The sequence below is a fragment of the Xyrauchen texanus genome, chromosome 28 (assembly GCF_025860055.1).
Source record: "Xyrauchen texanus isolate HMW12.3.18 chromosome 28, RBS_HiC_50CHRs, whole genome shotgun sequence".
NCBI classification, from domain to species: domain Eukaryota; kingdom Metazoa; phylum Chordata; class Actinopteri; order Cypriniformes; family Catostomidae; genus Xyrauchen; species Xyrauchen texanus.
Genome location: NC_068303.1, coordinates 14638363 through 14648712, shown reverse-complemented (window position 1 = coordinate 14648712; position 10350 = coordinate 14638363). Strand labels below are relative to the sequence as shown.

The 10350-nt window shown below is 36.9% G+C and overlaps 1 protein-coding gene across 1 annotated transcript; it reads right to left on the bottom strand.

Annotated features, from left to right (window-relative positions):
• Positions 1 to 1815: 1815 nt before the first annotated feature.
• On the bottom strand, positions 1816 to 3690 carry LOC127622503 (uncharacterized). The gene is made up of 2 exons (XM_052096605.1): positions 3633 to 3690; positions 1816 to 2908 (listed from the first exon to the last, which is right to left on the bottom strand). Exon 2 carries the CDS (start codon positions 2601 to 2603, stop codon positions 1926 to 1928), a length of 678 nt encoding a protein of 225 aa, XP_051952565.1. The 5' UTR covers positions 2604 to 2908; positions 3633 to 3690; the 3' UTR covers positions 1816 to 1925.
• Positions 3691 to 10350: the final 6660 nt, after the last annotated feature.

The following is a 10350-nucleotide window of genomic DNA, read 5'->3' as shown; positions in this document are numbered from 1 at the left end:
GAGGAGGGGAACAGGAGAGGAAGAGCAGAGGAGGGGAAGAGCAGAGGAGGGGAACAGGAGAGGAAGAGCAGAGGAGGGGAACAGGAGAGGAAGAGCAGAGGAGGGGAACAGGAGAGGAAGAGCAGAGGAGAGGAACAGGAGAGGAAGAGCGGAGGAGGGGAACAGGAGAGGAAGAGCAAGGGAAAAGGAGAGATCTGGGCATGGGGGGGCCTATCTAAGATTATCTTGTCCCGGGCCCAGGCAAGACTGTCAGCTGGCCTGCTTTTAATGACCAACTGAACTTGATTATCATCTCAAATGTAGTTTAGCTTCAAAATGCAAATTGGTATTTTCTGAGGAAGCTGTAAATGCGATCCGAGCTAAAGAGGGTTAGATTTAAAATATTTAAACGTGTTTTAAAAGCTAGTTTTCTGAAAGTGAACTCAGCATTGGACACATAGTTCTGATAGTTTATATTCTTGAAAAAAGTGCAGAACTTATTTTCTATGTAAAGCACTTTGAATTAGGCTACCATTGTGTATGAAAATGTGCTAATAAACTTGCCTTGCCAGAACATTCTGAGAACGTCATAGCCGACTTTATTTATACAGAACAGGGTAAAGCTAATTTAAGTTTGAGAAACGCATATATATAGGTCTAAACAATAAATTTTTTAATTTAATGCTTTTTCCGTTTGGTAAGTATTTTTTTTATTTAATGCTTTTTTTCTTTTGGGTTATTTATTTAATTGAATACAGGGGATTTTGCCGGCATTTTTTTCAAAAGTATGACTAAACAATAATTTAATAGAATTGGGCTGTAAGTGTTTTAATTAAATAAAAAAAGCACGCTGAAGCTTTTCATCTTGTGCGTTTACCTTAATTTAAAACATCTTTATGCACAGACATGATATGCTTTTTTGTACTGTGGGCCTATTCCGTGACTGCCGTCTATTATTTTGAATGGTGTGGAAAAGGAACTTTAATAAATAAATGTATGGATACTGCGATTAAATGAATCGCAAACAGTGGCCATTCATTTGTTCAACATGCACAAGATATTTGTGTTGGCACTCCTGGAAGTGTCATGTTTGCAGATCAGCTCTATAGGGAGACCGGGGATGGTTGTAACAATTTTGACCTTTCTGTCTACATCTTGTACTTTGAAGTCAGTGTGTTCAAAATGTGATCCAAACTAGTTACAAGTGTCTGCTATTAAATGACATAGCTATTATCTTTGCAACACAAACAGAAAATGCATGGTTTAGTTTCAAACACGAGGAGTGAAATGTTACAATTCACCCCATAGTCTGGGTTAACTGTAACATACCCTGGGGTGAGATGTAACATTATGATATCCACCGGGGTGATATGTAACATAATGAAATAAGGATTTTGACAAAAAAAATATTTTGAAAGGTTTTTATTCAACACATTGTGTGTGTGTGTGTGTGTGTGTGTGTGTGTGTGTGTGTGTGTGTGTGGTGTGGTTATTCTGCCATAATACTTGACTATAATAAATTGAACTTGAACACTTGAACATTCTATTTGTGTAAGCACGTACTGTCAGTCTATAGTATTGGCCATAATAACATTTAAATTAAGTGTGTGTGTGTGTGTGTGTGTGTGGGGGTGTAATGTGTTAGTCACCATCAGAATCACAGTGGTGACAGATGTATGGCACTCCTGGAGTGCAGGCTTCGTGGGCCCACAGAGAACAGGTCAAACACTGAACCCAACCTTCTTTTGGCTTTGAGTTTTTGAAGTGTTCCATGCACACAATACAGAAATTTTCTTCAGCATCTGAGGAATCTGTGTCCTGTGGCTTAATATTATGCAATTTCTGTTTTTTCTTTCCCAGTGTTATCTTAGACAGCCTAGGGCATTTAATTCACTTATTGTGTTTGTTGCCCTTGTTACCCTTTTTGGGCAAGCTTATTTTCCGTTTCACTTTTTCAGATCTTGCTCTCTGCTCTTCTTCCAAGGCCATCTTGACAGGTGTATCAGTGAGTATTGCTGTATGTCTCCTCTTTCTTCCTGTTGCTGGGATTTTTCTTGGTACAGCTTTTGGTAAGGGTCGCACATCACCTGGGCTAAAGCTTGATGAGGCAATAGAGGAGTGGCCAGAAGGGCAGCAGGAGGTGTGGACTGGTTGAAAATTTCAGGAGCTGAAGGAGCAGTCATGTGGAAAACTTGAGGAGTTGCCTTGTGGGCAACTGGAGGAGTGGTCAGATGAGCAACTGGAAAAGTGGCCTGGTAGGCAGGTGAAGGAGCAGTCAGGTGGAAAATGTGAGGAGTGGTCAGGTGGGCAGCTGGAGGAGTGGTCAGGTGGAAAATGTGAGGAGTGGTCAGGTGGGCAGCTGGAGGAGTGGTCAGGTGGGCATCTGGAGGAGTGGTCAGGTGGGCATCTGGAGGAGTGGTCAGGTGGGCAGCTGGAGGAGTGGCCTGGTGGATGGCTGGATCAAGACGATCTGTGACTTGTGAAGGTGTAAACTCATTCTCTTCGAATATGTCTGGATTGTACGGCCAAATTCCACTGCACTGGAGTCCAGCTTGAATATTCTTTGGTGTAGCTGCAGATGGAGCTGCTATTCTCACAAGACCTGGTATGTCATATATTGTCATGTTCTTCCCTGGACCGGAGTTTGCACAGTAGTGATGCCTGTTTCGTCGACATTCCAAATGTCATTGGCAGTTAAGCTGTGTCACCTTATTATTTCATCAAGTTTTCCGAAAAACATCGCCACATTGTGTTTGTTAAAACTGGATGCCCGTGCAAGGCTTGTGGCCTCAGGGCTCCTAATGGACAAAGTTGGGTTTCTTTTCATGTAAGCTGAAAACCAGTCTGCTCCAGCCTTTAAAGATTCATCCCATGTCTTTGGATATTTGTACTTATATTTCACAGCAAGCTGATACGCAAGTTCTCTCACCTGTAATTTTAATCACATACAAATTTCAGTATTTTCAATATTTCCCCCATCTATCCATATCTATATTTTACACTGGCACCATTCTAAATTGATGATTTTCTCCTAACTCCTATTTTATCCCTATTTCTACTCTTTATTCTACTTACCTCGCATGGACACAGTCCATAAAATGCATCAGCTGCCCCCAACAAATACTCAGTAAGTTGTTTTTCTTGTTCCTCAGTTAAGACCCTCTTTCCACTGTGGTAGCCTACTCTCGGAAGTTCACCTGATCCCTTCTCTTTTTACAGAACCTGTACAAGGTTACATGGCAAATGCCATACAACTTTGCCACAGATCTTATAGACTTTCCCTTTGCCTCATCTGATGCTCTCCTCAAAATTGTGAGAGACACCCCTCTGTCTGTCTTTCTCTTCCAAGACCTAGGCATACTGAAATTAAAATAAGACATATATAAATTGAACAAATTTTTCTTGGGGTAGGTTGTAACGTTTCATTGTTGTTACAACTAACCCAGAGTCTTGTTGTTACAACTAACCCAGAGTCATGTAGCCATGAACTAGCTCACCTTACAGCTAACAGGCAAAACATTAGCACTAACAACTTGCATGGAAAATATCTACACAGACACACAATAAACATAATACAAGTTTGATGAGTTTAACTACAAAGCAGAAATTCCCATAACAAAAACAAAAAAAGTAAAAAAAAGTAACTTTCTTACCTCAAAATTGTTTTTTCCACTTTTGTTTTGCTGTGTCTGCCAGAGGGCTCTACTTTATCACATGTGGAATAAGAACTAAACTGAGCATGTGCGAAGTGAATCAGGTGATTTGTAACTAGTTCCTGATTGGACAGATTGGAATTGTTACAACTGACCCGTGTTACAACCATCCCCGGTCTCCCTACCATAAACATCAATCCATAATCAATAATAATTGGCATAATCAAGTATAATACAATACATTTGCTTTCAATTCTGTTGTCATGATTAACACAGGCTAACAATTGCGGTAAACTCTGTCATGTGACACTACATTTTTGCATTAATGACAATTTTATCTACAAAAAGTGTTTCTAATCCATTTTTTAGCGACATTTGATGTATCGACCTAGAGTTTATGTGCTTGAGTTAAACGGAAAAACTTCCGCTAAAACTTTTTTCGCAAAAAAATCCTTGGATGGAAACATAGTTTATGTCTGTTCTTTTTGCTTCTTACATTCTTGTGGACTTTTTTGAGGTCATTACCCACCTCCAAAAAAAAAAAAAAAAAAAAAACCTTGTTAAGAGGTTGTACATATCGATACATCTCAAAACTGGATGTTACCTCCTTACCTCCAGGGTTGGGGAGTAACGAAATACATGTAACGGGAATACATATTTAATACATACAAAATATAATTAAAAAGTTCATTTGAACAGCAGTGAAACACTTTCTTATGATGTGTTATATTCATACGAGCAGACAGAGAAGTACGTTTGATGTAAGTTTGGAGCAGAAGAAATAGAAATAAACCCTTGTGTAGGCTAAATTGACAGCTTTATGCTAAGCTAAAATGCTATTCCTAGCCATTTTACATGTACTTTACCAGGCACGATCATATTTTTTTATCAAGAAAATTTACGTTAGATAATAATTTATTTTTTCTAGTAAGATCTTTGATATTAGGGCAAAAATCATATGCTTGAAAATATTTTTTGTATTGTTTTCCTGTAAAAATATATAAAAATCCTTAAAACAAGATACATTTGATTGATTTTGTTTTAGAAACAACACTGCATAAGATATTTAGGTTTTTCAGAGAATGTTTTTTTAACATGTGTATTTTGTCTTACTGTACTGGCAGAGTTTTTATTGTCAAAACAAGTGAAAAAAAATCTACCAGTGCAGAAGAAGTAATCCAAAGTATTTAGAATACGTTACTGACCTTGAGTAATCCAACGGAATATGTAACAAATTACATTTTACAGCATGTATTATGTAATCTGTAGTGGAATACATTTCAAAAGTAATCCTCTTAATACCCTGTTCAAATGCACTTTGGATCGCATCATTTATATGTAAAAACATTTCCATCTTTGAAAGGACAAAATATTTAATAAAACAAATGACAATAAAATGCAAAGTAATCTCTTCAGTAATCTAAATACTTTTTGAATGTAACTGTATTCTAATTACCAATGATTTCAATTAGAACTGTAGTGGAATACAGTTTCTTATATTCTGTAATGTAATCCTGTTACATGTATTTCATTACTCCCCAACCCTGCTTGTTAGTTCTTGTGTATATATAGCTCTTATGTTTTTCCTGTCATTGGTCTTGCATTCTGTAATGATGAGGTTCTTCCAATTAGGAGTTTAGAAACCAAATGCAGCACATTTATTAAGTAAATGACCCAAGACAGAGAAAACATAAGGGCTCAATATATACAAGAACTAACAAGGGGTAACAAGACATCTGGGAAGAATCAGAGGGAACACAGAGAATAGAGGCACATAAGAAACAAAACTGAAAGTCTTCAACTTCCAGGTGACCTCTAGTGACCTCTATGGAAAATGTACCGAAATATTACAGGGAATACTTGTCAACTGATATATATATTTTATGTTGTTTAGTTAATGTTTTTAGGGTTACATGTGTTACCCTGATGGTGTTTTGTGTTTGTTTGTGTGACACTGCATTAATTATTGCTCAGGGCCATTCTTGATTAACTTTGTCATCATGTGGCCTTTTTTAATAAATATGGTTACTTTATATAGTTCCAGATTAGTATATTAAATTCATATCATTTAATAATATAAATGGTAGTAATCCGTAAAATATATGTCAAAATAATGCTTAAAAACCTGGTCACCATATTTTTTTTCAATTTCTCGCAAACACAGCTGCCAAATTTATTGTAAATGTAATTGTTTTGTTTTTTGCAGTTTAATGTGTTTTGAACACAGAACATTTGTTTAATTAATGTGATTAACCTATTTGTGCTATTGTAATGGTAATAAATTATAAGTTGTTGTCATTACATCGGTCAGGCTGAGTTCATCAAGCACTTGGCGATCTCTCGCCTCCTCTCCACTCATCTGTCCCTGATCCAAGAGACGGTTTAATGGTGCATCAGTCAACATCACCACTCTAACCTGAATGAGAGTTTTGGGCAAAGACTGAGTGAGCAATTGTAGATGTTTTGAGTAAGATATATCACACACGATTATGATAAAGAAATTAGGAAACTGAAAAGATATTATGGAACAAACCTATTTTATGAATGCTCATAAATCTCACATGTTTTAATGTTGAACAGAGAGAGACCTGTTTAAGGCCTATATGTGGTTGCAGGAATTAATGTCAGTATGCATTGCAGAGAGTCCTATGGCATGATAACCTTTGGTCGTAAATGTTGTCAATGAGAGTGATGAGGTGTTTAGCTTAATCCTTCATTCCAAGTCAAAGTTGAGGAACATGCCGTATGACAACCGTGTCAAAATGCCGGCCGATTTCTAAATAATCACCAGCACCCAATGGCTTTGACCAACAAACAAATACACACAAAAAAGGTAACATTAAAAGACTAGTAAAAAGAGATCCTTTCGACATATTAGTGATAACAGTTATTGAGCTGCCTTACTTAAAACATAATGTACGTACACATAAAAGCATAAATTCATTTGTTTTAGCATCAGAGGCCTCTCCACCTAGATGGTAAATAAGTAGGGAAACTTCACTGATGTTGTCTGGTGCATACGTTTTTACCCATCCATCTCTCTTATCTCATGTGCTCATTTCCTTTTCAATTTATGTCTCTACTCTTGTTTTCCCACTATTTTCTGTATCTTCTCAGGGTAACATGTCTCTCTGTGGTAACTAAGTGGAAAGGCACATTAACACGTGCTGACATAGTCCCAGCTGCATTAGTCTGACCATGAAGATGAAGAAGTTGAGGACTCTTCAGACAAATACACACACATTCAGGTACACACACGCACACCCTCTCAGTACAATGAAGTGAACAGTGCTCTCAAAAGCACTGAAAGACGCAGAGACTGTGCCTCACCTCCATTAGAGAGCAGCATGCTTGTTCTTTCTTTCCCTCACAAACAAAAAAGAGAGCATCAAACTGGTAAACCAGGTCCAAGGTTACATATATAAACAAGCACCCACACATAAGCTGGCTTTGCCATAGACAGGGCAGTAATGATACATTTAAAATTGCAGATGGATGTATGGACATAAAAAGTGATAAAAAAGAGAATGTTATAGAAAGGAAGATAGCTTGAGAGGGTAAACTATGTTATCCTTCTACACTACACATACCCAGATCCAAAACTCAAAAAAAGAAGAAGAGGAAGAAAGAGGCACCACAAACCAGATCTCATATCAGCATTTGAAGTCAATTTCTGTGGACTCACTCGCACAACTCTTGGAAGGTGCAGACTGTGATGGTTCCATGTGTCCAGCTAAGGCTTACCTCTCTTCCCTGCATGTTAAACACTCTTGGCCACCCTTTTTACTATAAACATAGTTAGAGTTAGACATACAGACACTAAACTGAATGCTTAAAAGATCAGGCAAAAGTAAGATTTATTAATTTAACACAGAAATTATAGGGTCTACACATAAAGTCATGACTAAAAGATCAAAACCTTTCTCTCTCTCTCTCTCTCTCTCTCTGTCTCTCTCTCTCTCTCTCTCTGGAATGTAATAGGCTGAAACCACTTTTTGATTTACTAGAAAAATTGTTTTTGGGTTTTAAGGAAAGTTTCACACCAAAGGTTTTCTTCTATGGGGCAGGATACAACCGCAATCAGAGATTCAAATGGCAGTTGATAAACTTTATTGTTGGCCAAGCAAAAATGGCAATGTATATTTCCAGGAAAAACATGATTCAAAATATGCATTGCCAGGATAGTGTACTGTTGTTTAAGGCATTTATTAGATCTAGGATCTCAGTCGAGTTTAAGTATTACAAGGAGATGCAAGATTTGGGAACCTTTATATTGCAGTGGTGTTTCAATGAGGTTTGTTGTGCTGTGTGTGAGGGGGATTTAACTTTGAGCGTTTTGCTGTGTTGATTGTGTTTGAGAGGATGCAATGATGGATTTTTGTCACTGACCTAATAAAAGTGTGGGCTAAAAATAAAAATCTCTCTCTCTCTCTCTGTCTCTCTCACACATACACTAAGTCAAGTAAACATACACACTTAACCTTAAAACCCTATCTATGCAAAGGCAAATTAACTTGCTTACCATCATTTTGTCTGTAAGACAGTTCCTCAGATAGCGTATTGACAGCATTCTCTGCATCAGGCTCACTTGATCTATGGAAAGCGAGCGAGAGAGAGATCCATCCATCCATCCATCGTCAACCGCTTGGAGCCTATCCCAGCTAACATTGGGCGAAAGGCGGGGGACACCCTGGACAGGTCGCCAGTCCATCGCAGGGCCAGTGAGAGAGAGATGGAAAATGAAATTAACCAGGTTTGAAGTGGTCACATCAAACAGTGCATGCAGAAGGCCTGTGTTTGAATTTTCACTGTGCCTCAATGGAACAAGATGTTAGATTCAAAACACAAATATTAAGATAGTGTGAATAAAAGTGAGCAGCAATCAGGTGTCAACACAAATGTATGCATATTAACTTAAACGAGCAGCTGTTGAGGGTTTAAAATAAGTCAGCAGAAGACACTGTGTATATTTAGATGCACTCATGACATGTAATTCTTTTCCTGGACTGTTATTTTCAGTTCCGTTTTCTCTTGTTTCAATAATTACAGTTGTTTAATTATTACCACTTTAATGTTTTTGCTCTGAAACGGTTGTTACATTCCTTTTTCACTCATATCTTTTGTAATGCTACAAAAGTTTTATTACATGTAGTATAGTCTTCTAGCTAGCTCCATTTCTCTTGCCTGGTAATCTATTCCAGTGTCAAGACTGATTGTATGACAGTGCTCCTGTTGAGCAAAGGGAGAAATATGGGAAAAGATACTGCTTACAATTAAGGAGAGGGAAAGTGTTTATAAGTAAGTATTAAATGACACCACTTTTTTATGGTGTGGCTTGTGTTTTGGCTGGCAATACAGAGCATACCCCTAGGGGGTGATAATGCCACATGTAGGTTACTAATACTTTATTTGAATTGGTTTAAAAACCCATGGGATCAATGCAGAACTGATCAAAGCCATTTGATTAAGTCTTAGATTAAAGGATTATTCTGGGTTCAAGACAAGCTCAATCGATAGCATTTGTTATTACCACAAAAATTAATTTGACTGGTCCCTCATTTTCTTTAAAAAAAAAAAAAGAAAGAAAGAAGCTAAACTGAGATTACAGTGAGGTAATTACAATGGAATTGTACAAGTGAATGGGGCCAATATTTGGAGCATTTAAAAGGCAAGTTTTATTAGACTAATTGTATTGTTAAAACTTGTGTATGTAAAGTTGTTTAAATCTTCGCTTTTGTAGGATTACAAGGTTTATGGTCGCCATGGCAACAAAGTTGTAAAATATTTATATAACTTTACACAGAAAAGGTTCGTAAGTGATTTTATCACACAGAAATCATGATAACATGCATATTTTTTTTCTTCCTGTTTTGCATTTATACTTTAAAATAGTGGGTATTTAAATGTTTATTATTGTCCCATTTACTTCCATTGTAAGTGTCTCACTAACCAGACTTTTGCTTCTTTTTTTTGTAAAAAAACTAATGTCTACATTAATGTTTGTGGTACTCAACATTATGCCACAAATGCTGTTGATTGACCTTAACTTGTATTGAACCCATAATATTCCTTTAAGATTGACTTATAATGACTGAACTATGTCAACATATTTTAGCCAATTTAAAGATTGCCATACCTACAAAATGTGATCTTTTATAGATTAAACAATAAGCTAAATACATTCTTACAACAACCTTTTAGTGATAGATTAAGGGATAAACTTTATCAGTCACAATGAAAGTATGGAAAAACTCTAAAATGCACTTGTTGTATACTGTAGTTTTTTATTTTATGAAGATTGCCTTCCTGCTTAACAATTTAAAAGAAACCAAAAAATTGAACTAATCTTTAGTTATGGGTTAAAGAAATGCACTACTACTAACTCTTTCACTACTTTTAGACCTGTCAGCCACTCTGTGAAGTGACGATGTTGAACCAGAGTGTATCAAACTTTTATGATGAGAATATTTTTTTTCAAACTGAACAAAATGCTAAAGGCATGATGACAAGAATGACTGATGAAAAGGAAGGGTGATTATTTTTAACAGGATGTGGATATTATGTAGTATTTAGGCGAGAGGCCTTTGCCTGAATCAGTCCTCAATGACAGCTCCAGCGAATTATGAAATCAGTGAATTTTCCACCACCCTCCTCCTTGAACTAAAGATAATTAGCAATCACCACACAGAGCGAGGGAGAAGCGATCTATTCCTCTTTT

What these genes read in the sequence shown, in the direction of transcription:
- LOC127622503 (XM_052096605.1), bottom strand. Translation starts at nt 2,603, where the DNA reads ATGACAATATATGACATACCAGGTCTTGTGAGAATAGCAGCTCCATCT.